This window comes from Somniosus microcephalus, chromosome 15, assembly GCF_052327205.1.
Source record: "Somniosus microcephalus isolate GS21.2 chromosome 15, FLI_Smic_1.0, whole genome shotgun sequence".
Taxonomy (NCBI): domain Eukaryota; kingdom Metazoa; phylum Chordata; class Chondrichthyes; order Squaliformes; family Somniosidae; genus Somniosus; species Somniosus microcephalus.
In genome coordinates, this window is record NC_141001.1 from 74769562 (window position 1) to 74783543 (window position 13982).

Below are 13982 nucleotides of genomic sequence, written 5' to 3' on the forward strand. Positions count from 1 at the left end.
CTTTGTACTCTGAGATGAATGAAAGAGAAAGAATAAAAAAAAGTTGCAAATGCTGGAAATCTGAAACAAGCAGAAAAGACCAGAACTATACTGAGGGTCAGTCTGCAAAGAGAAAGAACAGGTTGAAGTTTCAGGTGCAACTTTTGTCAGAATTAGAAAGAGGAAGAATGTTCTAGATATGGTCGTCTCCATTCTTTTGAAAGAAACTCCGCCACTTCAAACAAAGCTTTATCTCTGCCTACCCCTCCTTCTTTTGATCTGGAACTGTTCTTGTACTGTATTACACAGAAGAACATAAGCACATAACAAGTAAACAGATCATCAAAGATGGGGTGGGGTCACTTCGAGACAGAGAGCCATCTTGTACTTGAGAGTAAAGGAATAGCGGAGATAGCTCAGTTTTTAGCAGAGAAAAATGAATTTGGAATTGTAGGAGTACCTGAGAATATGAAAGGGCTGTTGTAGGAGGTAAATATTCAAAGGGAAACTATTAAACGTTAATGGGAATGACAGAAAAGTCGAATGCGTGCCAGGATACTTGGGGAGGTTGAGTGGGGATAATGGCTTGGGTACTAATCATGGCGTCCAAAAAATTCTTGGAAATGGGAATTGTGTTAAAGGAAATATTACACATCTGTTCAAATAGAGGATATGCCAGGAAATTATAGCTCAGTTAGTCATAACTTGGTTGTGAATAAACTTCTAGAGTCTATATTATATCAAATTACTGAGCACGTAGAAAGTCGTGGGCTAATCATAGCCTGGATTTGTAAACAGCGGGTGCTTGACTAATGAATTGTTGAAGAATATATAATTGTATAAAGGGAATATGGTGAGTGTTGTATGTATACAAGCTTTTTTCTGAAGGCGTTTGATAGGTGCTGCAGAATATTTGTGGAAATTAAGGCACGTGGTATTGAAGATGAATGGACAGAAAGATGACCAAATAACAGACCAGCTGGGTAAATGGCTGTTTTCTGGATTACTGGGATGTAGGTAGCAGTTAGATTGGATTTGTGCCTGGACCGCCTCTTGTTTTTCCATTTTTATATATAAATAATTTGGCCATAGGCACAAGAGGAATTATCATTGACTGATGCAAAATTAGTGGCCATGATGTGCTGTAACACAGATTCCAAGTTACTGCAAGAGACCTAGATGCGTTGAAGTATGCAGCTGGTTGGCAGAAGCCTGAAGTGAAAGAAAGGGAAAATGAGATGGGATTTTCATGCGGAATGATTAGCGACACTATGCAGACACTTCCAGTTTTCGGGCCTTCTGATGCTTCCGCTAACACGTTGTACCCCCTAATGACACTTCCTCATCTGCAAAGTAAGGAAGAAATATTCCTCCATTTGATTCCAGTGGTTTTGTTAAATGGGCTGAATTTGTTTTGATGAAGTCAGTGAGCAAAAAATCTAGTCTAGTTCCTCTGTTCTCATAATAGCCGAAGAAAGTTTGTCCCCGATATTTACTGAGGTGCGCTTTCGATGCAGTGGGGCACGAGGGGAGTTGTGGACAAGAAACTCAGAAGTATGAGCTCCCCCGATAAACTGCAGGGCGCGTTTGAATTTTTTCCCCAGTTTTCTGGGTGAGGGACAGGTAATTTTAGTGGTGGCGGGGGTGGGTGGCTGGTAGGTGTGGGGTTCGGGGGGGGCGTTGATGTTCGGGGAAGATGACAGATCGGGTGGTGGGGGGGCGGTGGTGGAGGTGTTTTTTTTTTAATCGGGTAGCTTGTTGGGCCTGGAGCAAACACTCTTCCTGGCCCACTTCTGTAAAGGCACTTATGGATCCGACCCGTCTCGTCAGCTTTTACCTGCCGGGTTTGCCGAGGCCGGGGAAACCCAGTTGATGCAAGTTTAAAAATAGAAATCTTGTTTAAATGGAGGCATGCAGCCTCTTTTAAAAGGTTTCAATGACTGGCGCGCCGACTGAGAGTGAATTGGTTGCCCATCCTCCATCCCACCTTCGCTAAAACCGGAAATGGGCGGGTTCAAGGTGGCTTTGGTTCGGGTTTGAAATTTTGAGTTCTTAACTTCCCACCAAACCCAAATCCACCTGTTTTTAGGGGTTAAAATTACCCCCTTTAATTCCAGAATCTGCTACAGCAAAGCCTCTTAACTTTTTTAAATTATATCTCGAGTCAGATCAACTGTCCTAATAAACAGTCTATCAGAACTTGCAACTGACAGTTTGACTCTTGAAGGCAACATTCTGTTGAAGGAAGAGCGAGAAATGTTCACGTTGGGCACACTGGCACGGTTGTTTTGACAGTAAGGAACAAACCATTTGCGGCTACAGTTTTGTCCAGAATATATCTCTCTTCGGGCCTTAAAGTTAAGTACGGTTAGTTCATCCAGTCATCATAGTGGTCTCCTGTGGATGGCAAATCCTGTCCGAGACCATCCCCTGTTGTTGGTTTATGAAGGGGTGTGCAAGATCATGTCTTGCTCGACCCTTAATGCCAGTTTGGGATCTTAATTTTGTTTTCCACAAGTTGTATTTTTTGTGATCTTTTGATGACAGTTGTACTAAATTTCAGTATTTCCAGTTGGTGAGTTTCAAACTGTTAAGTTTGCTCTAATTTATTTAATCCTGTTTATCAATGATTTTTACCCCTGACGTATACTTAAGATTGCCTTTTTTTTGTTGATCTGTCCTTGGAGGCTTTTGTTGTTGATTAGTTTTTGCGTCTGCTTCTGGGCATTCAATAAATTGGCTAGCATTCCTACTGCTGATTAGTGTCCACCAGATGCTGGAAATGCATGTCTGTGAATGCTGGGTGGGGGAGTGAAGTCTTTCACAGTCAAGTAACTATGTCTAGGCTCAGTCATGGAGAAGGACTACATGGGTGAAATATCTGAAGGCTGCTAAATTGCTAATTTCAGAGCAAAAGAGGAGGAGCAGTGGAAGGGAAGAAAGGCACATCTAACATGGTTTTGCAAATCATATTTTGTATTTTGATTTTTCTTAATTGAGTGAATTTTAAAAATATGTAGTACAACCAGGGAAGTAGTACTACTCCACAAACTTCAGTGATTACTGTGGGTGGTGCTAACTTCTCCATGACTGCAATGAATGATGCTTGTGTCCAACACGATGCATGCTCTGTGGAATGGTGTAGTTTCTGGTCACAGAACTGGATGATCACTTATCTTGACCAGTCTGGTGTATTAAGTGGGGATTTAATGTCAAGATTTTGAACCCACGCACTTCACGTGATGTAATCATCCTGTAGGAAGGAGCAAAAAGTCATTACGAGCTTTGGTAATGGTCTAGCTTTTTTGTATTAATTTTAAAATTCCAGATTTGGTTATGCTGTTAATTGCAGAATTCTAGGAACAGGAATAGGCCATTTAGCTCTTCTAGCCTGTTCCACCATTCAATTATATCATGGATGATCTGTATCTTAACTCCATCTGTCTGCCTTGGATTCATAACCCATAATACCCTTGCCTAACAAAAGTATATCAATCTTAATTTTGAAATTTTCAATTGACCTAGCCTCATCAGTTTTTTGGGGGGAGAGTGTTCCAGATTTCCACTGCTCTTTGTGTGAAGAAGTGCTTTTTGACATTTCTCCTGAATGGCCTAGCTGTAATTTTAAGGTTATGCCCCCTTGTTCTGGACTCTCCCACCAGGGGAAATAGTTTCTCTCTGCCCTATAAAATCATTTAATCATCTTAAAGCAATTCTAAATGCAATTATATTGTTAATCTTGTGCACAATGAATGAAATGAGTCACGATTGCACCATTCTTCATTTCAGATCTATCTTGGAGACTAGCCATGACTTTAAATGATGTGGTACTAAACTGATTTGATTTTTTTTTCCTGCATAGTGGTTAGTCCTTACCATGCAGCTCAAGACCAAACACACCCTGCTGGAGCAACTCATCAGCTATCCCAACAGCCTCAACAGAATACAGGCTTTGCACGCACAGGACAGGCCTTCTACAACAGCAGGGGAGTGTCGCGTGGTGGGCCACGCAACGCACGAGGAGGAATGAATGGCTATCGAGGACCCGCTAACGGATTCAGAGGTAGGAAATAGCTTTTATTCCTCTGACTGGAATTTTGGGTGTAACTCTACTTGTAAAGATTGGAACAAAAAAATTGCCATCTAGTGAAGCAGAACTATATTAATGTATAAGCCACACTGCTTAAATATTGGTCCCAAATGTGCTGTAGCAGGGCATTGGATTGCCCGTGCACCCTTCAGCTCAAAAATATTTCCCCACAAAGTTGCTGAAAGTGTGAGCTGATAAAGGCGCAGCGAGGGAAACGGCATCTGGAACCTGAGTGAACAGGGCAACCAACAAAGTATCTCCTTAACCAATGAGATTTAAGAATTGGCAAAATAAACACAAAGGACTGAGAAAGAGGGGGAAGCCAATGTCAAATCAGGTACACAAAGAGAAATAAAGAGAGGGAAAGAAAGATTAGATTAAGGGAGAGGAAAAAAGACAAAGGAAAATAAGATTTAAAAAAAAAAAAGAAATTTGACAGTTTAAAAATCTACCCGAAAAATTCAAAACTTGAAGGAATGAGACTCCACACCTGTAATAGTTAATTTACAGTGCCAGAGAGGTTGATTGGCAGTAATTAACAATTATCATTATTAAAATACTAATTACTAGCCCTAAATATCTGCAGCGGGTTTAGTTCGTATCTACTGCACAAATACAGAAACTTCATGACATTCACCATGTCAGTGGTGAAGCAGACAATGAAATACTGTTTTCACAAAGCTAACAGCGGAGTAGTGCAATTCGGACAGTAACTTTTAGATGTTCACACATTTAACCGCACATCTGCTCCTCACCTGAAGTTGCTGTACCATTTTACATAAAAATAACAGCACGCGCCATTAACCTCAGTTATTTTGACAGCAAATTGTGGCCCATTAAAAAGTTAAGAGGTAAGGATAACATGCCAATTCATAATCGATTTTAATTTTAAACTCAAAAATAGCCAGTATATAGCTAAAATTGTGTATCAAGGTGTTGGGCTTATAGTCCCCTTTTTGTGATTATAAAATGACAAAAGCCACTTGAACGTAATTTTATTGAGCAATTTTTTTTCATGCTCTAAAATGAACTCTTACCAAATTCCCTCAGATTGTACAACTATAATTTTCAAAATGATTTCTTGCTCATCAATGGCATATTGGGTAAAGGCGCTACCCAGTGAACACTGTCATACAGATATGACGGCCCGAGGTTCAATTGTTGGGTAACTGATCTCATCTGAGGCATTATAGTTGACCTCGCTTGGATGGGAGGGGAGCAGGAGAAGACGAAAATTACATAGGGACATATCTTGGAAAGTACGTGGGCGTGGATTGAACTTTGCTGTGATGCCCTCCAGTCAAATAGCCCGCTGGCATTTACTGTCGTCTTGTGCACATGAAGAATGGCCACTTGGGCAGGCTATCGCAGGACACTAGGAGCCTGTGGAGCCATACCTCCGGAAGATATGCTTTCATGAGCATGAGGGGGAAATTGACGGGGGTGGAGAGGGCATTTCTCTCCAACAGCCAATATTTGTGCGGGTTGTACCCTTCTGAGGATTTTTACGTCTTTCATAATTGACCCGTGTAAAATTAATCTGCAGCTGGGTACTAGTCTTGCTGAAATGATCCAGTTCACATCAAAAATCCTAGTTAGTACTTGGTATTTGACTAGATATTTGTGTTTCAGGTGGATATGACAGCTACCGCCCTCCATTTTCAAACACTCCAAACAGTGGTTATGGACAATCTCCATTTTCTGCCCCTCGTGACTACTCCAACTCTGGCTACCAGCGTGTAAGTATTCTTCAGCTACCATTGGTCATCTACAGTCTGAATCAGATGTGTTGGATAGAAAATATCTGAAGTCTATTTCAAAGCAGCTATCTAACTTTGATGCTAGTTTTTGAAGACCTGGAATCTAAAAAGGCTCATTGGTGACTCGTTGTATGGCCGTTTGTGAATTCATTCGCTTTGTGAACATCTGTTAAATCAGATGACTCAACAGCACCAGTCTGTTTTAACATTGAGATTATTAAACAAACGGGACCAACCCCATCCCAGTTGCACGAAGGACAGATTTAAGGGAGAATGCACCATAGCAAGAAAACTAAAAAATGTGTTGGATGCATGAAGGTACCATGTGCTTTCATAACACCAATGCACTGTCATACTTCTGAAAAGATACTTATATCAGGCATGGTCCATATATCATTGGTTACAGAAATATTTGAAAAGGGTGGATAAAAAATAGGATTAAAAATAGTAAAATGTAACATTTGCAGGGGGCACTTCCAGAACGAATGGACTGCTGAGGTAAATGTTACATAGCAACAAATGCAAGACTGCTAAACCAGCAATAGGTATATTGAATTGCAAGTTAACAAACCCCAGCGTTTTTAGCTGAATATAATTGGAGCTGCCTAGGCAACTGCTTAATTTTTGTTAATTTATAATTTATTAGAACTGATGCTTTAGCAGTCTTACATTTGCTGCTATTTAATAGCTTACCTCAGTTTGTCACTTCTGAAGATGCCTGCAAGAGTGATGAAATGTGCATTTTTTAAAATTCCCTCCCCACCCATGAAATTGTAACCAATGAAGTATAACCTATTTTGGATGCTTTCATTGACGAGTAATCTTCGATGAGAATCAGGACTATTAACTAAATAAGAACTCCATCACAATGCAAATCTTTTCCAGCATCCAAGTAGTTATCTTTGGTCACTTTCTTAATAACATTTATTTTAACACCTGTGCATATTTTGGAGCTAATTTCCTTTTAATGGAACCCACCCATTGGCAATGCACTAGATGGTAAAATGCCATCTAAACCAGAAGCCAGTGTTTAAGCAAAGGTTCTAATCAGTGTTATTGGGAGGTAGGTCTGTAGCTTCCACACTGGTTTGCTTATCCATTTGTGTTCCAGTTGTGAATTGAGTTCCCTGATACGTTTTTCTTGGACTGTGGAAAATCAAGGGATATGGAAATCGGGCGGGAAAGTAGAGCTGAGGTTGAAAGTCAGTGATCTTATTGAATGGCAGTGCAGGCTCGAGGGGCTGTATGGCCTACTCCTGCTAATTCTTATGTTCTTGTGTCTTACATTCTTATGTTAAAACAGGTTTTAAAAAAAAACCCAATTTCCATGAGAAAACATGACGATCGTTGCTTTAAAGCAGAAAATTCTGATATCTGTAGGGGGAAGGATTATTCAAACTGGTTGATGGAAAAACATTCACCGAAGTAAACATCTTGTTAAAATATACATTTATTTTCCTAGGTTTAGTAACTGAGAAATTGGGATGTCAGTTTCCTGGAATAACCCTACTGACCCTTTTTTTTCCCCCTGGCATGTACCAGACAGTTACCGGAGTATTGCATGCCCAAAGTAACTAGTTTCTCAGACTTGGAAAAAATATCCTACACCACATTGAGCAATATACTCGAAATTAAGTTTAGCGTTGTTAATTTCCAGTTTTTAAAGTTCATGTTCCCATCTCGCCTACTCTTGTGCTGAAGGAGTATGTGCAGAATGTTCTGACCATAGTGAAACCGGTAGCAATTCTAACGTGAGTGAAACCGAATGTTGGTCCAAATTGAATTGCTGTAGACGTGCAAGTTCTAGCCCCTGGGTCACACAGCAAGCCAGCCTCTCTCAATGCCAAGCAACTTGATCCTCTTCGTATTTCTTCAAGGGTTTGTCTCCTAAATTAATTTTGGGGCTTGAAAGGGTTGTTCTTGGTGCAGTTATCTTTGGTGAATAAATCCTAAATCAAACACGAAGATGAGCAATTGTAGATATATGAAAATTAAGGCAAGAATGAATTTAAACTTTATATGTTGCCCCTGAGTGACCCTGTAATGCACCTACGCAACCCACAAAGATAAAACACTTGAGCACTTCTACTTTAGACAAAGTTACACAAATGACCTGTAAGTGAATCTGGATTATTGACCACTTACCTGTAACAGTCATACATTTTTGAACAGACATATTTGTGTCTCTGATCTGATAAAAGGAACTTCTTCAAACTATATATTGTTTTGTAGGATGGATACCAACAAAACTTCAAGCGTGGCTCTGGACCTGGTGGACCTCGGGGCACTCCTCGAGGTAATGCTCAAGTGATGCGCTCCTAATGAAGGACTGGAGAAAGTGAAATATTGGGCAGTGCTTAATTTTGTCTTTCACAGCCGCAGTGCTGCTTCATTCTAGAGGGAGTTGACGAAGTAAAAATTTATTCTTAAAAGTAGGCCACACAAACTTGATTCACATGTCCCACCCAGAACATTTTTGTTGAAGCTTTAATCTTTGTTTTCACTCTGTCAGCTTCGAACAAAAATAACCCTGCTTTATAAATAACCACGTTCAATTCTTGAGCAGAAACTGTTTCTGGTAGTTTGCATCTACATAGAGCGCGAGAGAGAGAGAGAGAGACGCCTGTGTTAAGAGAGCAAATGGTATGTCAGTTTTGTTCCTGAAAACTTGAAAATTCCTTAATTTATTTTTTTGTAAAAAAAAAAGAAAAAATTTTCTTACTACCATCTTTATGCTGCCGCTACTTTTCCCTTTCTGGGAGTATTTTGATAAAGTTCATTTGCGGATGTTTGATTCACTGGTTTTTAAACTGAGGCTGTATTTCTTTTTCTTCTCTGCCTTTTAGAGCTCCCGAGAAGTCTGAGTTTGTAAATTGATGTTGCTGCATCAGAGAAAGTTTCAATAAAGATGTGTTGCACACTTGCAGCTTGTTGCTGATTTCTTTTTGTCTTGTGGAGTCTGCCTTTTCCTCTGTCTATTTCCATTCGCTCACTCTGGCTTTGGAGAAATTAGCTGCATTTCGAACAGTAAGGCACAGTTTGTTTTTGCAAGTTTTGAAATGGTAGGAGTATAATTGTTGGAAGATCACTTTGTTTAGCTAATTAACACTGCATGTTAACTTTTTTTTACTGATTCAGTTAGCTACGGATTTGTTGTGAATAGAAGCTTCTGTGGAATTCAGTGTTTCTGTATGGACACTTAATTTTTATGCAACATTTGGAGAAACATTTGGAGAAAGGACAGAACATTGGTAACATATGATATGATATTTCAGTGATGAACCTTTTGAGCCATAAGGTCTGTAGTTCAAAGCTGAGTGTGTCAGTAATAAGGATGCAACTCAGCAGAATAAAGCATGAAATATCAGTATATGTGCAGTTTTTATAAAGTGCATTCGTCACTAGATTTTGGAGGCAAGATCAATTTTTGTAACAAGTCTGGTATTCACTAAAGCTGCAGATATTTTGGATCTCCCGATGGGACAGTAATCTTAATAGACATATTCCCTGGATGAGCATAATATTCCTATAAACAGCTGTACTAAATACAGGAAGTGATATCTTTGCCTGTTAATGGGGTACCAATTAGGAATCCAGTGTAGCTGAAAGCTGCTAACCTCTGTTTGAAACCCAACCTCCTGTCATCTGAAATGTGATGTACATCCTAGTTAATTTATTGGCTTGATTTACTTGGTTATGCTGGGAGAAAATGGTCCTATCTGATCCTACCATGACTCTTGCAGATTTTAATTGGGTGCAATTCAACTGGGGTATGCCAAATATTTTTTCCTAATTATTGGAACAATAAAAAACAAAATAATAGACTCTCTTTTTCAAAATGCTGGTTTAGAAGAACTTAATTGGTGAATTCTTGCATTGCACCTCTCTTGAAGGCTACCTGGTCACAAATTGACTTGTGTTCTGATTTGATGCTTCATTTATTATTGTGCAGTCATAATACTCTCCTTTGTTAGAGAATGACCAATTAAAATTGTCCTAATCCAGTGTTAATTGAAAATTGCATGGAAGTTCAACCTGAAACATGGTTGTGTATTTTAATTTTAATGGGACTTCTATAGGCCTTCTGCATGAAGGCCTTTGTGTAATATAGTCCAGTTTGGTCTTGTTTAAAAACATCTCTAAATGTGTTTATGATAGTGTTTTGGCTTTGATTAGTGAATGGCTTTTTGTGGTACGAGTACACATTGGTGCTTTATGAAGTTGTAACTGCATGCACTGCAGGATGTAAATCTATTTTGTATATACCTGCTTATACTGGTTCAGTATTTTCTCTAACTATAGAAACAAGTGTAGAATAAGTTTTGGATATAGGTTACAGTTCTGAAAATTCCAAGCTTAGATTTTTTTTTTCTTGAAAGGGCATATGAATTCTTAGTAATCACTTTCAGGAAATGCAGCTAATTTTCTTAAGATCTGATATAATTGCATTTTGCATTTGTGTGCTAGCATTTGGAATTTATTGCTGCTTATTCTGTCCTGATGGCTTTAATTAGAAATTACGGTGTAAAGAGATTCACAACACAGTTGTATATTTTGATCTGTCCTATTGTACTCTACTTGTTGTACAACATTGCCCAACTGGGCTTATCTACTAATGTTCCCTCAAAGTGGAATTCCGGTTAACTTAAAATGGTGGTAATTTTTCGCTTGGTAGGCTGCTCATCTAAATCTTTTCAATTCGTTCCACGGCAGTGGGACCCAACAACATTTAAATTTGAACATGGGAATTCATTTTATTTTGCGGAATAGAGGGATAAAGCATGCAAAATCTACTTGTGTTAAGTGGGAATAGAATTGCTGCAAATGGGGTTATTCAGTTGCCACGAACACAAGTTTGAGAAGTTGGAGTAGCTGAAACCCACCCAAATAGGGTGGTCCTTTCTGAAATTTCTAAATCATTTCCAGTGGTTAATAACATTTGTGGGATCCACATTCAAATTTACGTTAAACTGAAATGGCTGCCCGCTTCCCAACTTTGCTTTTGGCTTAACTCTAATTTGGGCAGTTTCAATAGAACTTGCCTTCCCTGTTGTGCCTCTTGTCTTGTTTTTTAAAAAAACTTCTTAAAATGTGAATGTGCTAACTTGCAATCTGCAAATTGTGTCACTGAACAGATTCTTATTTTGCCCCCTCTTAATAAAGAGGAATCCTTTTCTTTAATCAAGAGCAACGTATAACTCCAACTGAAACTAGTTTACAGCAGGGTCAGAAGTCTGCTGTCAACTCTCTCTTTTATTCCTCCCACCCCCCTCCACCCATGTTTTATATTGGGCTGTTTCACCGACGTAAGATAATGCCTCTGAACTCGTAAACTCATGCTTAATGCAGTATCAATACAAATAGGATTTTAAAAATGCACATTTTATAAAATCATTTGATGAAATTATTGCTGATTTCACCGAGCAGCATAGAACAGACAAAAGTGCAATTCACAAGCACTCAATGTTATGTCGGTTCATGATGTATCGGTGTCTCATGAATGCTAAATTGCCAATCTTGCCAGTCTCTCACTTGGTTTAAAGGATGCAAGCACTTACTAGCTAACTTGGGGTGTGCATTTTGGAGTTTTTGGAGGAAACTGCATCAAACCAAGCCAGCATTTTTGCAGTGTGAATCTGCTTTGGGAGTAAGCCAAGTTGTCTTAACACTTTCAAACTATGAATGTGGCCCAGAGCTCTGTTGTGAATATAATGGGTCTTGAGGCCACTTATGGAAACATGCCAGTTAGTTGTACATCTGATGCAGGGTGTTGCTTTGCTATCTGCAGGATTAATTAAATAATGCTGTCATTTCCAAATGGAACATGACTGGAATGTTTAATACTATGTATTTGAGTAACTGAAATGCATTTGAAATGTGTCCAAAATTCCAATGATACTCATCCTCTTATTCTGACTTGAGTAATAACTTCACACTTGTGCCTAGAATTTTCAGGTGATGTCGGGGGGATTTTTGTGTTTCCACGTACATGGGATGGTGATAAGCACTTCAAAGCATCCCATTAAACCATTTACTGTGCAATGACTTGAGTAAGTGGTCCTGGAACGTAAATAAACTTAAGATCCTTAAGACAAGTTATTTGCAGCTGCGATGATGAGGATTTATTGATAATTCGTGTATAGATTGCATTTTTGGTTCAGCTTTCAATGTAATATATTGTGGAATAACAACAGAAAACGCTGGAAAAACTCAGCAGGCCAGGCAAGGCAACATCCGTGGAGAGAGAAACAGAGTTAACGTTTCAGGTCTCTCTCCACGGATGTTGCCTGGCCTGCTGAGTTTTTCCAGCGTTTTCTGTTTCGGATTTCCAGCATCCGCAGTATTTTGCTATCGTAATATATTGTGGATTGTGCAACTTGTTAGTATATTTTCAGACTATTTTGTGTAATGCAGTGGATATCCAGTATTACTTATCTTTCAGCTCTCGTATGTATTATGAACCAGGTATTAAATTGATACTCCAAGCAGAACAGTAGTGTTGAACTGTAGTAGACATTATAGCTTCTTTAAATGCTGCAGTGCCAGAAAGAATGCAGTGCAATAAGTCAATCTCTCTGCCTGCTAGCACGTTTGCATTCGAGGCAGTCTTTTGAGCATTTATCTTGTGATGTTAGGAACCCTTGAACTAGAAGCTAGGTGGGTGAATTTTTGTGTGCTGGTACATAGATTGTATGTAACTCGGTGCCTTGGAGTTGATTGGGTCAGACATAAACTATATTTACAAGAGGGGGATAGCAAAATACTGCAGATGCTGGAAATCCAAAATAACAACAGAAAATGCTGGAAAAACTCAGCAGGCCAGGCAACATCCGTAAGCACAATTAGCCTTGTGGCAATAACTGAAACGTGGCTTAAAAATGGTGAGGACTAGACACTTAATATTCAAGGGTACAAGGTGTTCAGAAAAGATAGGGAAGGAAAAATGGGAGGTGGGGTGGCAGTGCTGATTAAGGAAGACATTGTAGTGTTGGAAAGGGAGGATGTTCTTGAGGGGACATGGACAGAATCCATTTGGTTAGAGTTGAGGAGCAAAAAGGGTATGATCACGCTATTGGGGGTATTCTACAGGCCTCCAAATGAGAGGGAGGTAGAGGAGCAAATCTGCAGGGAAACCACAGGGATATGCAAGAGCTATAGAGTGGTGATATTGGGGAACTTTAATTACCTAAATATCGATTGGGATAATGCTAGGGTAAAGGGAAAGGAGGGGGAGGATTTCTGAAATGTGTTCAGGAGAATTTCCTTGACCAGTATGTCCTTGGCCCAACTAGGAAGGAGGCATTGCTGGATCTGGTGCCGGGGAATGAGGTGGGCCAGTGATCATCGTATCATAAGATTTAGATTAGCAATGGAGAGGAGCAAGGAACAATCTAGAGCGGAACTTCTAAAATGGAATAGGGCTAACTTCAATGGGATGCAAAAAGGATTTAGCCAGAGTAAAATGGAACCAAAGACTGACAGGAAAAACTGTAACGGAACAATGGGTAATCGTTAAGGAAGAGATGTTCCAAGTACAGGCTAGGTACATTCCAACAAGAGGGAAGGGTAAGGGAACCAAAGCAAGGGCTCCTTGGATGACAAGGGAGATAGAGAAGATGATGAAACAAAAAAGAGGGTGTATGATAAATGTCAGGTGAATTCTTCAATGGAGAACCAGACCAAATACAATAAGTTGAGAGGGGAAGTGAAGATGAAAATAAGATTGGCAAAGAGAGAACATGAGTAGAATGGCAGTTAACATAAAAGGGAACCCAAAAATCTTCTACCAGCATGTAAACAGTAAGCGGGTAGTAAGAGGCGGGGTGGGGCCTATTATGGACAAAGGGTGATATATGCACCCCTATTATAGACAAAGGTGGTGATATATGCTTAGAGGCGTAGGGCAAGGCTAGAATACTTAGAGTATTTGTATCGGTGTTTACTAAGGGGGTGGATACTGACAAAATATCAGTAGAAGTGGAAAGGGTAGAAGCTTTGGAAGGAGTGAGAATTGATAGACAGGATGTACTAGAAAGGCTGGGTATGCTTAGAGTGGATAAGTCGCCTGGTCCAGATGGCTTGCATCCCAGGTTGCTAAGGGAATTGGGGGAGGAGATAGCGGAAGGGCTTGCCATAATTTTCCAATCTTCCCT

At 39.7% G+C, this 13982-nt stretch overlaps 1 protein-coding gene across 7 annotated transcripts in view; it reads left to right on the plus strand.

Moving 5' to 3' along the window:
- Nucleotides 1–13982, plus strand: part of caprin1b (cell cycle associated protein 1b) — a 121355-nt gene that overhangs the window by 91800 nt on the left and 15573 nt on the right. For 6 of the 7 annotated variants that reach the window (XM_086008049.1, XM_086008053.1, XM_086008055.1 and 3 more), the window contains 3 exons: nucleotides 3842–4042; nucleotides 5702–5808; nucleotides 8062–8125. In XM_086008049.1, coding sequence (XP_085864175.1) covers nucleotides 3842–4042; nucleotides 5702–5808; nucleotides 8062–8125 — 372 coding nt within the window. Of the gene's footprint in view, nucleotides 1–3841; nucleotides 4043–5701; nucleotides 5809–8061; nucleotides 8126–8675; nucleotides 8753–13982 lie in introns of those variants that run through there. The other variant, XM_086008050.1, reaches the window with a different exon arrangement.